The sequence below is a fragment of the Rhinolophus sinicus genome, linkage group LG18, assembly GCF_036562045.2.
Source record: "Rhinolophus sinicus isolate RSC01 linkage group LG18, ASM3656204v1, whole genome shotgun sequence".
Taxonomy (NCBI): domain Eukaryota; kingdom Metazoa; phylum Chordata; class Mammalia; order Chiroptera; family Rhinolophidae; genus Rhinolophus; species Rhinolophus sinicus.
This window is the reverse complement of record NC_133767.1, coordinates 2,428,589-2,441,239: the sequence shown is the minus strand read 5'-3', so window position 1 is coordinate 2,441,239 and position 12,651 is coordinate 2,428,589. Positions and strand designations below refer to the sequence as shown.

At 38.5% G+C, this 12,651-nt stretch overlaps 1 protein-coding gene across 4 annotated transcripts in view; it reads left to right on the top strand.

The window, feature by feature from the left end:
- Positions 1-12,651, top strand: part of LOC109458211 (phospholipid-transporting ATPase ABCA3) — a 56,945-nt gene that overhangs the window by 17,401 nt on the left and 26,893 nt on the right. For all 4 annotated transcript variants that reach the window (XM_019751672.2, XM_074322936.1, XM_074322934.1 and 1 more), the window contains 3 exons: positions 5,769-5,924; positions 6,274-6,484; positions 9,325-9,475. In XM_019751672.2, the coding sequence (XP_019607231.2) occupies positions 5,769-5,924; positions 6,274-6,484; positions 9,325-9,475 (518 nt within the window). The remainder of the gene's footprint in view (positions 1-5,768; positions 5,925-6,273; positions 6,485-9,324; positions 9,476-12,651) is intronic.

Below are 12,651 nucleotides of genomic sequence, written 5' to 3'. Positions count from 1 at the left end.
TCTTTTTTTTTTCCATCTTAAAGAAGTCCCTCTAACATTTATTGTAATATTGGTTTGGTGGTGATGACCTCCTTTAGCTTTTTCTTATCTGGGAAGCTCTTTATCTGTCATTTGATTCCAAATGATAGCTTTGCTGGGTAGAGTAATCTTGGTTGTAGGTCCTTACTTTTCATTGCTGTCAATATTCCCTGCCAATCCCTTCTGGCCTGCAAAGTTTCTGTTTAGAAATCAGCTGAGAGTCTTATGAGAGCTCCTTTGTAGGTAACTAACTGCTTTTCTTTTGCTGCTTTTAAGATTCTCTCTTTGTCTTTAACTTTTGGCATTTTAATTATGATGTGTCTTGGTGTGGGCCTTTTTAATCCTGGGCTTGAATATCCACTTCCTTTGCCAGGTTAGGGAAGTTTTCCATCATTATTTCTTCAAATAGGTTTTCAATTCCTTACTCTCTCTCTTCTCTTTCTGGTATCCCTCTGATGCGAATTTTGGTATGCTTGAAGTTGTCCCTGAGGTCCCTTTAACTGTCCTCATTATTTTAGATTCTTTTTTCTGTTCTGATTGGGTGTTTTCTGCTGCCTTATTTTCTAAATCAGTGATTCGATCCTCTGCTTCATCTAATCTACTATTGAATCCCTCTAATGTATTCTTCATTTCAACTACTGTATTCTTTATTTTTGACTGTTATTTTTAATGTTTTTTTCCTCCATTTTTATGTTTCCTATTTGTTGAAGTTCTCCCTGAGATCATTGAGCACCCTTATAACCAGTGTTTTGAACTCTGCATCTAGTAGATTACTTATCTCCATTTTGTTTAGTTAGAGCTTTGTTCTGTTCTTTCATTTGGGACATGTTTCTTTGTGTCCCCATTTTGGCCCCCTCCCTGTGTTTGTTTCTATGTAGGGTTGCTATGTCTCCTGGTCTTAGTAGATTGGCCTTACGTAGTAGGTGTGCTGTAGGGCCCAGTGGCGCAGTCTCCCTGATCGCCTGAGCCAGGTACCACAGGTGTGTCCCACTGTGAGTTGCGTGTGCTCTCCTGTTGTAGTTGGTTGCTGTTTGCATGTCAGTAGGAGGGATTGGCCCTCAGGCTGATTGGTTGTGAGGACTGGTCGTGACTACAGTGGAGAGCTGCTGTGCAGGGGATGACCCTACAGAGCAGGATTCGCCCTAGCAGGGCTCTGGTGGCTGCCCAGTGTGCCCTTTAGGTGTGTTGTCCACTGAGGCAGTTGGGTTATGCTCCGGCTTGGTCTGAAACCGGCCACCAGGAGTGCCAGCCCCAGGGCCGCTTGGGAGGGTCCTTGTGGCAGGCCAAGTTCAGCTGCAACCTGTGCCCTGCCCAAGGCCACCTGGTAGGAGCCACAAAGCAATCCACAGAATGCCATTACTCACACTGGGCTTGGATGTGCCTGAGAGAGGCCAAGCTGTGAACTGAGGCCGGCTGCCACTAGTACTGGGCTTGGAGCTGCTTGGCAAGAGGAACAGGCGCGGCGAAGCCACCCAGATGCTGCTTGTTTACTGCCAGCGAGGAAGTCTGCACAGGCCCTTTAAGAGGAGCGCCTGGGACCCCAGCAGCTCTGCATCTCACTCAGCCACAATCTCTGCTGGTTTTCACAGCCTGAAGTTGTAGGGACTTCTTTCCCCTGCACTGGAACCCTGGGCTGCGGAGCCTGGTGTCAGGCTAGGACCCTTTGCTCCTCCAGGGGGACCTCCGCAGCCAAGATAATCCCCCCTGATTTTTAACTGCCACTCGTGGCTGTGGGACCTGCCAGTTATGCGTCTCTGCCCCTCCTGGTAGTCTCGAGGTGGCTTCTTCTGTATGTCCGTAGTTGTAAGACTTCTGTCCAGCTAGACATTAGGTGCTTCTCAATAATGGTTGTTCTGTGGTTTCCTTGTGATTTTGATGTGGTCCTGAGAGGAGGCAAGCACAGCTTTACCTGCTCTGCCAACTTGACCAGAAATCTCAAATTTCTGGAAAAGCTGGAAAAAGAGAAGTTCAATTTATTTTATAGTTATAGGAGTATTCAGGTTATTTATTTTATAGGGTGAGCTAAGGTACTTTGTGATTTTTGAAGAATTGCTCTATTTCATCTAAGTTGATGGCTATATATAGAGAGCCATTTATAGTATTCCTTATCTTTTTAATGTCTGTAGAGTCTATAATAATATTCTCTTCCTCATATCGGTAAGTTGTATTTCTCTTTGTCTCTGTCATTATTGCTTGAAGTTTATCAATTTTCATGATCTTTTCAAAGAACCAGCTTTTAGTTTCATTGATTTTTCTCTATTACATTTTGGTTTTTTATTTCATTTATTCATGCTTATACATGTATTATATTTTTTCATCTACTTCATTTAGGTTTCTTTTTCTCTTTTTCTTATTTGTTAAGGTCAGAGATTAGATAATTGATTTGAAGCATTTCTGCTTTCTAATGTAAGCATTTATTGCTATGATTTTTTTTCTCTAAGCCCTCCTGTAGCTGTACACCACAAATTTTGATATATGTTATATTTTCATTTTTATTAAATTTAAAATATATTTTATATTCCTTCAGACTTCTTTTGTGACTCATAGATCATTTACAAGTATGTTTTTAAATGTCCAAATTATAGAAAGTTGTCCTGTGGGGTTTTTTTTTCTGTGATTTTTAGTTTAATTCTGTTTTGGTCAGAGATCATACTTCGTGTGATTTCAAATGTTTTAAAATTGCTAAGGTTTAATCACCCAAGATTATGGTGTATCTTGATGACTGATAAGCACTTGGGAAGAATATGTTTTCTGCTGTTTCGTTGGAATTTTCTATAAACATTAGTTAGATTCAGTAACTTGATGTTGTTTTTTAATTCTGTGTATTTGCTAGTTTCTGTCTACTGGTTCTCTTACTGAGTAAGGAGTATTGAAATTTCGTATAGTCGTATATTTTTCTATTCTATTTCCAGTTCTGTTTATTTTTGTTTACTGTGTTCTGTTGTTAGGTGTATGCACATTCAGAATTGTTATGTCTTTTTTGAAACAATTCTCTTATCAATATGTAATGTCCCTCTTTTGTCTCTGGTAATTCTCTTTGCTCTGAAATCAACTTTCTCTGCTATTGATATAACCACTGCAGCTCTCTTTTGATTTCTGTTTGCATGATATGTCTTCTTCAAACACTTCATTTTAAACCTACCTATATCATTAAATTTTAAATGAGTTTTTATAGACATTGTATCGTTGGGTCATGTTTTTTTATACAGCCTGATAGCTTCTGTCTTTTAATTGATGTGTTTAGATTATTTTTAACGTAATTATTTATATGTTTAGATTTAAATGCATCATTTTATTATTTGTTTTCTGTTCTCACTTTTTTTTTTCCCTGTTTCCTCTTTCCAGTCTTCTTTTGGGTTATTTGAACATTTTTTTAGTATTCTATTTTAATTTGTCTTTTGTAATTTTTGCTATATCTCTTGTGTACATTTTTATTGGTTGCTTTAGGGATTATAAAATACAGGCTTAGTTTTCCAAAGTTACTTGGAATAAATATTTTTCAACTTCATTTGGAACGTAGAGACCTTACCACATTGTAGGTTCCCTCTCCTCCCTGTGTGCTGTAGTTGTTATACATTACACCTACATATATCGAAAACATCATCAGACAGTATTATGTGTTTTGCATAAAACCATCTAGCATGTTTGAAGGACCATAAGCAAGTGATAGTTACTATGTTTACCATTTCTCTTGTACTTTTATCATTCACGTTTCCTGTATCATTTCTCTTCTGTTTGAGAAACAATCTCTATCAGTTCATTTACATCAGTGCTCTCAGCTACAGAGTCACTTAGTTCTCCTTCACCTGAAAGTATCACCATCATTCCTCAGTGATATTTTTTGCTTGATATAGAAATCTGGTTTAATGTTTTGTTTTGTTTTCCTTTAGCACTTAAAAATGTTTTTCTACTTTCTGGACACCATGGTTTATAATGAAGAAATCCAAAGTCATCTAAAGCCATGTAGTTAATTCGTCATTTTTCTCTGGGTTCTCTGAACATTTTTTCTTTGTCTTTACATTTCAGCAATTTGGTTATGATCATCTTGTGTAGATTTCTTTGAGGTTATCTGGATCAGGTTCAGTCAGCTTCTTCAATTTGTAGGTTTGTGTCTTTTGCCAAACCTGGGACATTTTCCAGCATTATTTCTTCAAATACTATTTCAGCCATATACTCTTTCTTCTTTCCTTCTGGAACTTTAATGACATACATGTTAAATTAGACATTTTGTTGTTGTCCTAAGAGTCCCTTGGGCTTTGTTCATTTTTCTTTAATCTTTTTTTTTTCTGTTGTTCAGATTGGATAATTTTATTGATCTATCTTTAAATTATTTACTGACTCTTTTCCTCCATCATTCCTATTCTACTATTGAGTACATCAAATTAGCTTTTTATTTTGGTTATTGATTTTTTTTTTTTTAGTTCTGAAATTTCCCATTAGTTTCTTTTTTATATCTTCTATATTTTTGGTGATACTTTCTGTGTGAATTCCAACATCTGTGCCGTCCTATCATTGATGTCTATTGATTGTCTTTTCCTATGTGAGATGAGATTTTTGTTACTCTTCGTGTGCCAAGTGATTTTTGTCTTTATCCTGGATGTTTTCAGCAATACCTCATGAGACTCTCCATCTTGTTAATGTCTTATCTGTGGGCTGTGGTTCCCATGTCAATTTCAAAGTCTTTGCAGTGCTGTTTACGCTCAGTCCCTCCTGTGTATGTAGTACCCATTGGTCAGCTCATACCTGGGTAGAGGTTTACTCATTAGCATAATTGTTAAAGTTTGGTGTTCTAATTAGGATTATACCCATGTATGCAAATGATGGGGTAAACACATGCATTCATAAACAACTTGATGGTATCTCTTTCCTGCTCGTCTCTCCTGTTATCTCACCAATACGTTCTCGTTCCCCAGGATTCCTTTCTCAGTCTTCCAGCCAAACATCACCCACTTTCATGATTATGCCACATCCAAGTGGCAGGAAGACAGAAAGTAAAGGTAAAAAGAAACTGGGTTTGGCCCTGCCCTCTTGGAGCCATGGTGCCACTGAACTGAAAAGGTTCACCTTCCTCAGAGTTCTGGCTCATAGAGGATTCCCATTCTTTTCTACTCTCGCTACCGTCCCTCCCACAAGACTTCCCATGGGCGGGCCACAAGAGAACAGGAAGAAAAGTGGAATTGCCCGTCCCTCCCACACTGTCTCAGAGCTTTAGGAGTTGTCTACTCCTCAAGCCAGAAACAGAGGGTTTCCCCTTCATCTCATTCTGTGTGCACTGCAGTGCTCTCACAGACTGGATGACTTTGAGTTCCGGCTAGGGGGCACAGAAGGGGGGAAAGTGGTAAACTAACACTGGCTCAGTGGTGTTTCAAGTTCCGGTGTTCTTCCTGACCCACCTGCTGATGTTTGCCTTTGATAGTTCTCCAGGTTTAGTAAGTGAGTTGAGGGAGCGATAAAGGGGTGTGTTCATCCCACCTCGGAGCAGAGGTGTATTTCTTTTCTGCCTTCATGCAGGAGTCTCAGGTGTCTTCATAAATTCTAAACATTCTTTTTTAGGAACTCTCCTTTAGACATAAAGGGAGGCAACGAGAAAAGACTGTGCAGCTGATGGAAGAAAAGAGCTGATGTAAAATTTTTTAAGGATGTAATTGCAAGAAACTTCATTTATCTTTAGATTTATAAGAAGTAATGACATAAGAACTTTCTGAGCATAAAGTTGCATGCGTCATGTCAATTCTGGCTCCTCTTTCTAGGTAAGAGGGAAATGTCGAAAGATGTGCCCTGTGGAAATTGACCATATGCTGTTTACTTTTAACCTGCAAGAAAAGCGTGATACATTTTCAGAGTTACTGACTGGAGGAATGAAGCGCAAACTCTCCCTCATGATAGCGCTTATAGGAGGCGCCAAGGTATTAAAGGAGAGAGAGAGAGAGAGACAGAGAAGAACAAGATGGAGTGGGGGGGCGGGGGAGCACTCACACACAAAAAGTGGGTTCCCGCCAGCTGGTCCAGAAAACCCAGCTGACAAAAACCTGGGAGTGGGTATGAATCTTAAAGGATGTTTCCATTGGTGATCAGAGGGCATTTTCATTATTGGCTCAGCTGTTACATGGTTTGAGATTGTTTTTTTCCTAGAATTTATTTTTAGTCTAGATTTTGTATCTTAGCTTAAATGTGTTCCCCTCAAATAGTGAAGTATCCCACAAATAGTCTGGCACCAATGATCAGTGATCATGGAATTGTTCTTCTGGTCTTCAGGTGGTGATACTTGACGAGCCAACAGCTGGCATGGACCCCGTCTCAAGGAGAGCCACCTGGAGTCTCCTTCAGGAGTTTAAACAGGATCGTACCATCTTGCTGACCACCCACTACATGGACGAAGCTGACATCCTGGGTGACCGCATAGCCATCATGGTGAAGGGAGCCCTGTGGTGCTGTGGCTCTTCAGTCTTCCTGAAACAAATATACGGTCTCTCTCCCTTTGATCATTCTCTCCCTATTGATGCCATAATCATCTTCTTCTAACATGATTTTCTATTTTGTCTATTATCCAAAGCTTCAATGACTCCCTCTGTTCTATTAATTAGGTTTCAAGTATTCTGATTGGTTTTAAGACCCTTTGCAATCTGGATATTCCGTATCTATACTTATCAGTTCTCCACGGCATACCTTCAGATTCAGGAAATACTTAATATCAACCTACAAAGACCATGGTTATTTCTCCCGTTTTGCACCTACTGACAGTTTTCTTTGTCCCTGAAATGTACTTGTGCCTCCAAAAAGATTTATTTTATTGAGCAATTAACTGGTTCATGCTGAGAGGAAGCAGAAAAATCAGTCACCTCCGATCCTAGTTTCTTGTTTACCAAACCAGTATCAAATCCCTAGTGTGATGCGAGAACCAACATATGGCAATGGACAGTGAGGATGTAATGCAGAATGAGCAAATCATACAAGTGGGATGAAACAGTTCTTGACTTTGATGAGTATATGGCTTTTTTAGGAGATAAAACTGATACATCAAACAGGGAATTCTTGGGGCTAAAATTTTAGTAACTGGAATCCAGAATTGGAGGGTGTAAATGTAAATGGAGATAGTTAAAGATGAATTGCTTCTTCATTCATTTATTCATTATTTGAGTTTATTCAACTCACCTTAATTATGTCCTCTATACTGGTTACTGTATCCACTTTATACAGTATATTTAATATTAATAACAGCAGCTCCATTTTAGAGAATACAGAACTGGGGCCCAGATATATAAAAAATGTATCTAAAGTCATATTTATATGCCATTTAGTTGTTCAAAGTTTATGAACACCTTAAGGTTTGAGTTTGTGCAGTTAACTTGTAAGAGGTTATACATCCAAAATTAGATTTATTTCATATGAATTGGATTCACCTGGGTTATGAGCCACATGATTTAAACAGCTGTGCTTTTGATAAATAAATCATTTGTAACAATTTCTGATATTCACTAACTTTACTAATTATTGGTAAAATAGTACATAACATGAAACGACATATTTTTAAAGTTATAATACTTTAGGGTATTCAGGTCTCTTCCTATCGATGCTAAACTTTAATGTGCGTAATCTGGACTTTTTACATTTCAATCAAAATCCTAGGGTTTGTCTTTGCTTCTTTGGTGGCACAGAAAATTCCAGGTTGGTATCAGCATCCAGCTCTCACTACCTTCCCTTTCTGCAAAAAAAGGCATTTTCTGTTGAGTCTTAAAAAGACAAGATAATTGAGAAGTTTTCTTTTTTAATATTATATTATGTTGCTTCATTAGATTAGGCAGCTTCACTATCACTTTTTTTAATGCTTTTATCATTTATTTATTTTTCTTGGGGGGGAGGGGAACAGGACTTTTATTGGGGAACAGTGTGTACTTCCAGGACTTTTTTCCAAGACAAATTGTTGTCCTTTCAATCCTAGCTGTGGAGGGTGCCGTTCAGCTTCAAGTTGTTGTCCTTTCAATCTTAGTTGTGGAGGGCGCAGCTCAGCTCCAGGTCCAGTTTCCGTTTCTAGTTGCAGGGGGCACAGCCCACCATCCCTTGCGGGAGTTGAACCGGCAACCTTGTGGTTGAGAGGACGCACTCCAACCAACTGAGCCATCCGGGAGGCAGCTCAGATCAAGGTGTCGTGTTCAATCTTAGTTGCAGGGAGCGGAACCCACCATCCCTTGTGGAACTCGAGGAATTGAACTGGCAACCTTGTGGTTGAGAGCCCACAGGCCCATGTGGGAATCGAACTGGCAGCCTTCGGAGTTAGGAGCATGGAGCTCTAACTGCCTGAGCCACTGGGCCGGCCCAATTGAGAAGTTTATTGTGTCATGATTCCTGAGAAATGGAAAACAATTTACTTACCATTTTCTAAGTAAATCAAAAGTAGTTTTGGTTCCCATACCTAGTAAATAATGGATAAGTCTCTCCATTCTCTGGATGTCTGTTGCCTCATTTATAAAATGGAATAATCGTTTCTTCTCTACTATAAGCCAAGTAAATAAACTAAATTCTCAGCTAAGTTAAGATCTATGCTTAAGACCTATTATTTACTTTTTTTAAATCTTAAACACAGATGCAGCTGCAACGACCATTTGAAATGTATATATTTAAAAACAGTGATTTTTTTCCTTTCATTCCAGAAAATAATTTCTCTATGTAGGCAAAGCAGTAATTAAGTACAGTAGTTCTCTGATTTCATTCAAGTCTCTCAAAAATCACATTCTCAGTTAGGCTTTCTTAAATTTAACAACCTTCCTTCAACATTTCATATCTCCCTTGTCTGCTTTATTTTTTCTAACACTGTAGATATTTTAACTTACTCCTCTTTATTCTTATCTGTCCCCTTTGTCTAGAAAATGCTCTTATGAGGGCAAGAGTTTGTATATGCTTTGTTCACTGCTGTATCCCCAGGGTCTAGAATAATGTCTGATACATGGTGGACAATCAATGATAGTAAGTGAATATTAAGATTACAGTTTCAAAATTTCTAAGTAGCCAGAAAACGGGCCTTTGTGCATACATCTGTTGTATCTGTTATATACACTAAGTTATTGTTCACTAAGAAAATTATTGAAATTATAGAGGAAGTTGCTATTTATTCAGTGTCTTGGTTCTTGGAGCAACAGTTGGAAATTTTAGGTATGAGCCTCCCTAAACTCGTGACAAAATGTCTTGTGACGTGCCATGTCTCCTTCTTTGTGGACCTAGGTAACCTGAACCGTGGAGAGCCAGATTTGGTCTTACGAGATGAAAGAGTACAAAACTGCTTCATTTGGTCTTCTAAATGATTTCTCTCAGGTGCCGCCTATCACCTATTCCTGGAGATGGATCCACAGTGTGATGTGGGAAAGATCGTGGCAGTGATTCAGTCTCACGTTCCAGATGCCACTTTGGAAAAGTATACTAGCACTGAATTATCCTTTGTCCTACCCAAAGACTATGCATACAGGTATAGAGTCACAGAGTTCTAGATGGATGGCTTGGGTGATCAGAAATCATTTTTAATTTTCCAGGTTTAGGAAGCTTAGTGAGGAGTATTTTGCTAACAAGCCAGGTATCCAGTTAGAAGTGTCATTTGCCAGCTAGAGTGCAGAAGTTCACAGCTGAAGATTTGTCTCACTGAATAGGGGATCGCTTTACCAATTCAAGTTCATTCAAGGCTTCTTTGATAGTTTTCTTTATAGGATTTTTTTTTTTTTTTTTTGAGGGAGATTTGCAACCTATCGTCTCCAGTTGCCTGGTGTTAATAAGGGATAAGTAATAGTAAGATGTTCATAGTCTGCAAATTTTATGTGGTGAATAAGATCCAGCGAAATAGTAAGATGAGGAAGGAAGAAAGGAGCTTAAACGGCAACTCTTGGAGCGTGGTGACAAGGACACAGATAAAACAGTGAGTCAGCTCAGTGGGTAGCCCAGTTAACTATGGTGACTGCCTGGGATTACCACCCCAGCTAAGAGTGCTCGTCAGCACTGACCTTGAGGGAGCATGCCAGTTTCATCTTCTTGTCTGAAGTTATTACTGTGGAGATGTCCCATAAATGCAAGGTGGCTGTAAGGATTTAGAAACAAGGAGAGATGAAAGACTTTAGGACATTGCTCTACTTCCATCTGATGTACAGCTCCCAGGTAGAACAAAGGAAGTAACACCAGGAGTCAGGCATCCAAAATTCTCATAAATGGAGAGAGACGGACGGACATAAACACTTGTATCCTAGAAGAGGAATAAAAAGAAGAGGAAATGCTCCATGGGAACTGTGTTTGTTTGGAGAGAAAATCTGCACCTTCTTTAGAAGCAGGCACATGGAATGGTATTGAGAAAGCTCAGGTGAACCTTGACCCGAGTGCTGAGGGACGGTAAGAGAAATGGAAAACCCCAATGGACATTCATTATGTGAAAGTTCATTCAGCAGAGTTGGAAGGCATGTTTTGTTGGGTGCTTTTAGCACAGTCTGGTAACTATAAATCTGGAAGTGCAGAGTGTCCCCCAAGGAAACACGTTAGAGAAGCTGCTTAAATTTAGCCCATCCACCATCCTTTATCATCTGTATACAAATGACATCATCAGAAGAAACCAGGAATAACGAATATATTGTTAAGAATAAGATAGGAAATGTAAGGATTTAGAAACAAATACTATTTGCATCCTGTATTCCCACTAAATATTTTGGATATGGAAGACAGAAAGAGGGAGAATCTGTGTGGAATGAATAAGGAGTCACACAGATTAATATCAACACTTGAGATGAGGATTTCTGGGCCGTGGACAGTGGATCTGAGATAGCCTAGGATGCCAGTCACGAAGTTGGGAAATGTTCAAAATGAAGTTTTCTTTAACAGGATAATTTTAAGTTAACTATTGAAAGAGAGAAAAAAAACAACCAGGACAAAATGTCCATAGCCCATTTATCGACTGAATAGTTCATGATAGTAGGAGAATAATAAAATGACTAGGAGTTCTTGGTTATTTCCAGGACTTTGATAGCTTAATTAATTGTTCATTTGCTTTGTGCTGGGCACAGCTCTACATACTTTACACATGTGTATCTACATAAAAAGCAGAAATAAAATAAATGAGGAAGAAAGAAAGTCTCTTCTAACCTCAATATCTATATTCTAATCTATAGATTATGGCTAACGAACGAAAATAACTTGAAATTTTTTTTTTTTTTTTAAGATTTTACTGGGGAAGGGAAACAAGTATTTCCAGGACTTTTATTGGGGAACAGTGTGTTTTTCCCACGCCATTTTCAATCTAGTTGCAGGGGGCACAGCCCACCATCCCATGTGGGAGTTGAGCTGGCAACCTTGTTGTTAAGAGCAAACACTCTAAACCAGCAGCACAGCACAAGTTGTTGCCTTCAGTCTAGTTGTGGAGGACACAGCTCACTGGCCCAGGTGGGAATCGAACCAGCAACCTGTTACTCAGAGCTTACGCTCTAACCAACTGAGCCATCCAGCCGCCCTATAACTTGAGATTTTTAAACCAAGTTATAAGCTGGTTCTTTGAGAAGACCAGTGCATTTAGTAAAACTTCAGTCATACTGATCAGAAAGAAAAAAAGACACAAATTACGTATATTTGGAATGAGTGATGATATTATCACATACTATACCGATAATAAATTAAAAGACTAATAGAATATTATAAACAACTATGCCTATAAATTTTACACCTTAGATGAAATGGAAAAAAAATCCTTGAAAGACACAAATTACCAAAACTGACTCAAGAAGAAATAGATAACTTGAAAACCTTTATTAAAGAAATTGAATTTTTACTTTAAAACATTCCCACAGAGAAAATTCCAGGACCAGATGGCCTTATGGATTAATTCTACTAAATATTTAAAGAAGGAAAAATAGCAATTCTATACTAAACTTTTATAAAAAATGTGAAAAAAGGGAACATTTCCAAACTTATTTTGTAAGGCCAGTATTACTCTGGTACAAAAATCAGTCAAAGACATTACAATAATAATAATTATTATTATTCCATAATCCTTAACAGAATAGAGTCTTGAATATAGGTGAAAACCATGCACAGAAGGGATTCTATTGAGAAGATTCAAAAGGAAGAGGAAAATGACCTTAAAATATGTGAAGAGTTTCCTAAGAAGAGGGGTCAGATTGAACTGAAAAGTGAGAGTAGAACCGATAATCAAAGCGAGGTGAAGTTAGATGAAAATGGAATTCAGCCTCAAATAGGAAGGGGATTTAGAAGATGAGTTTTGTGTCCACCGCCTCTGAGGGTAGTCACACATAGATGTGACGGTCCCTTACGGTGAGTGAAGGTGTGTTGGAGGGGATGGGTTTCTGAAGATCTTTCCACCCTACAACAGTGTTAACTCTTTCTGGTAAAACTATTCTTTAGAATCCTTGATGTAACTGCACCACAATTAGCAAAACTTCCATACAATTCACTTAAATTCAATTAAATATCTCTCAATGCCGGCTGCGGCTTCACTAACACCATATTCTGTCATTTAATGATTTGTACCTCCTGTACTTTGAGAGCTCTTTTCCGTTTGCTGTAGGAAGCACGTGTGAATAAATTAACTTTTATCCACTAGCTATAGTCTTTAACACTTAGAGAAAATAAATTGATAATTTTTTAAAAGAAGAAAAA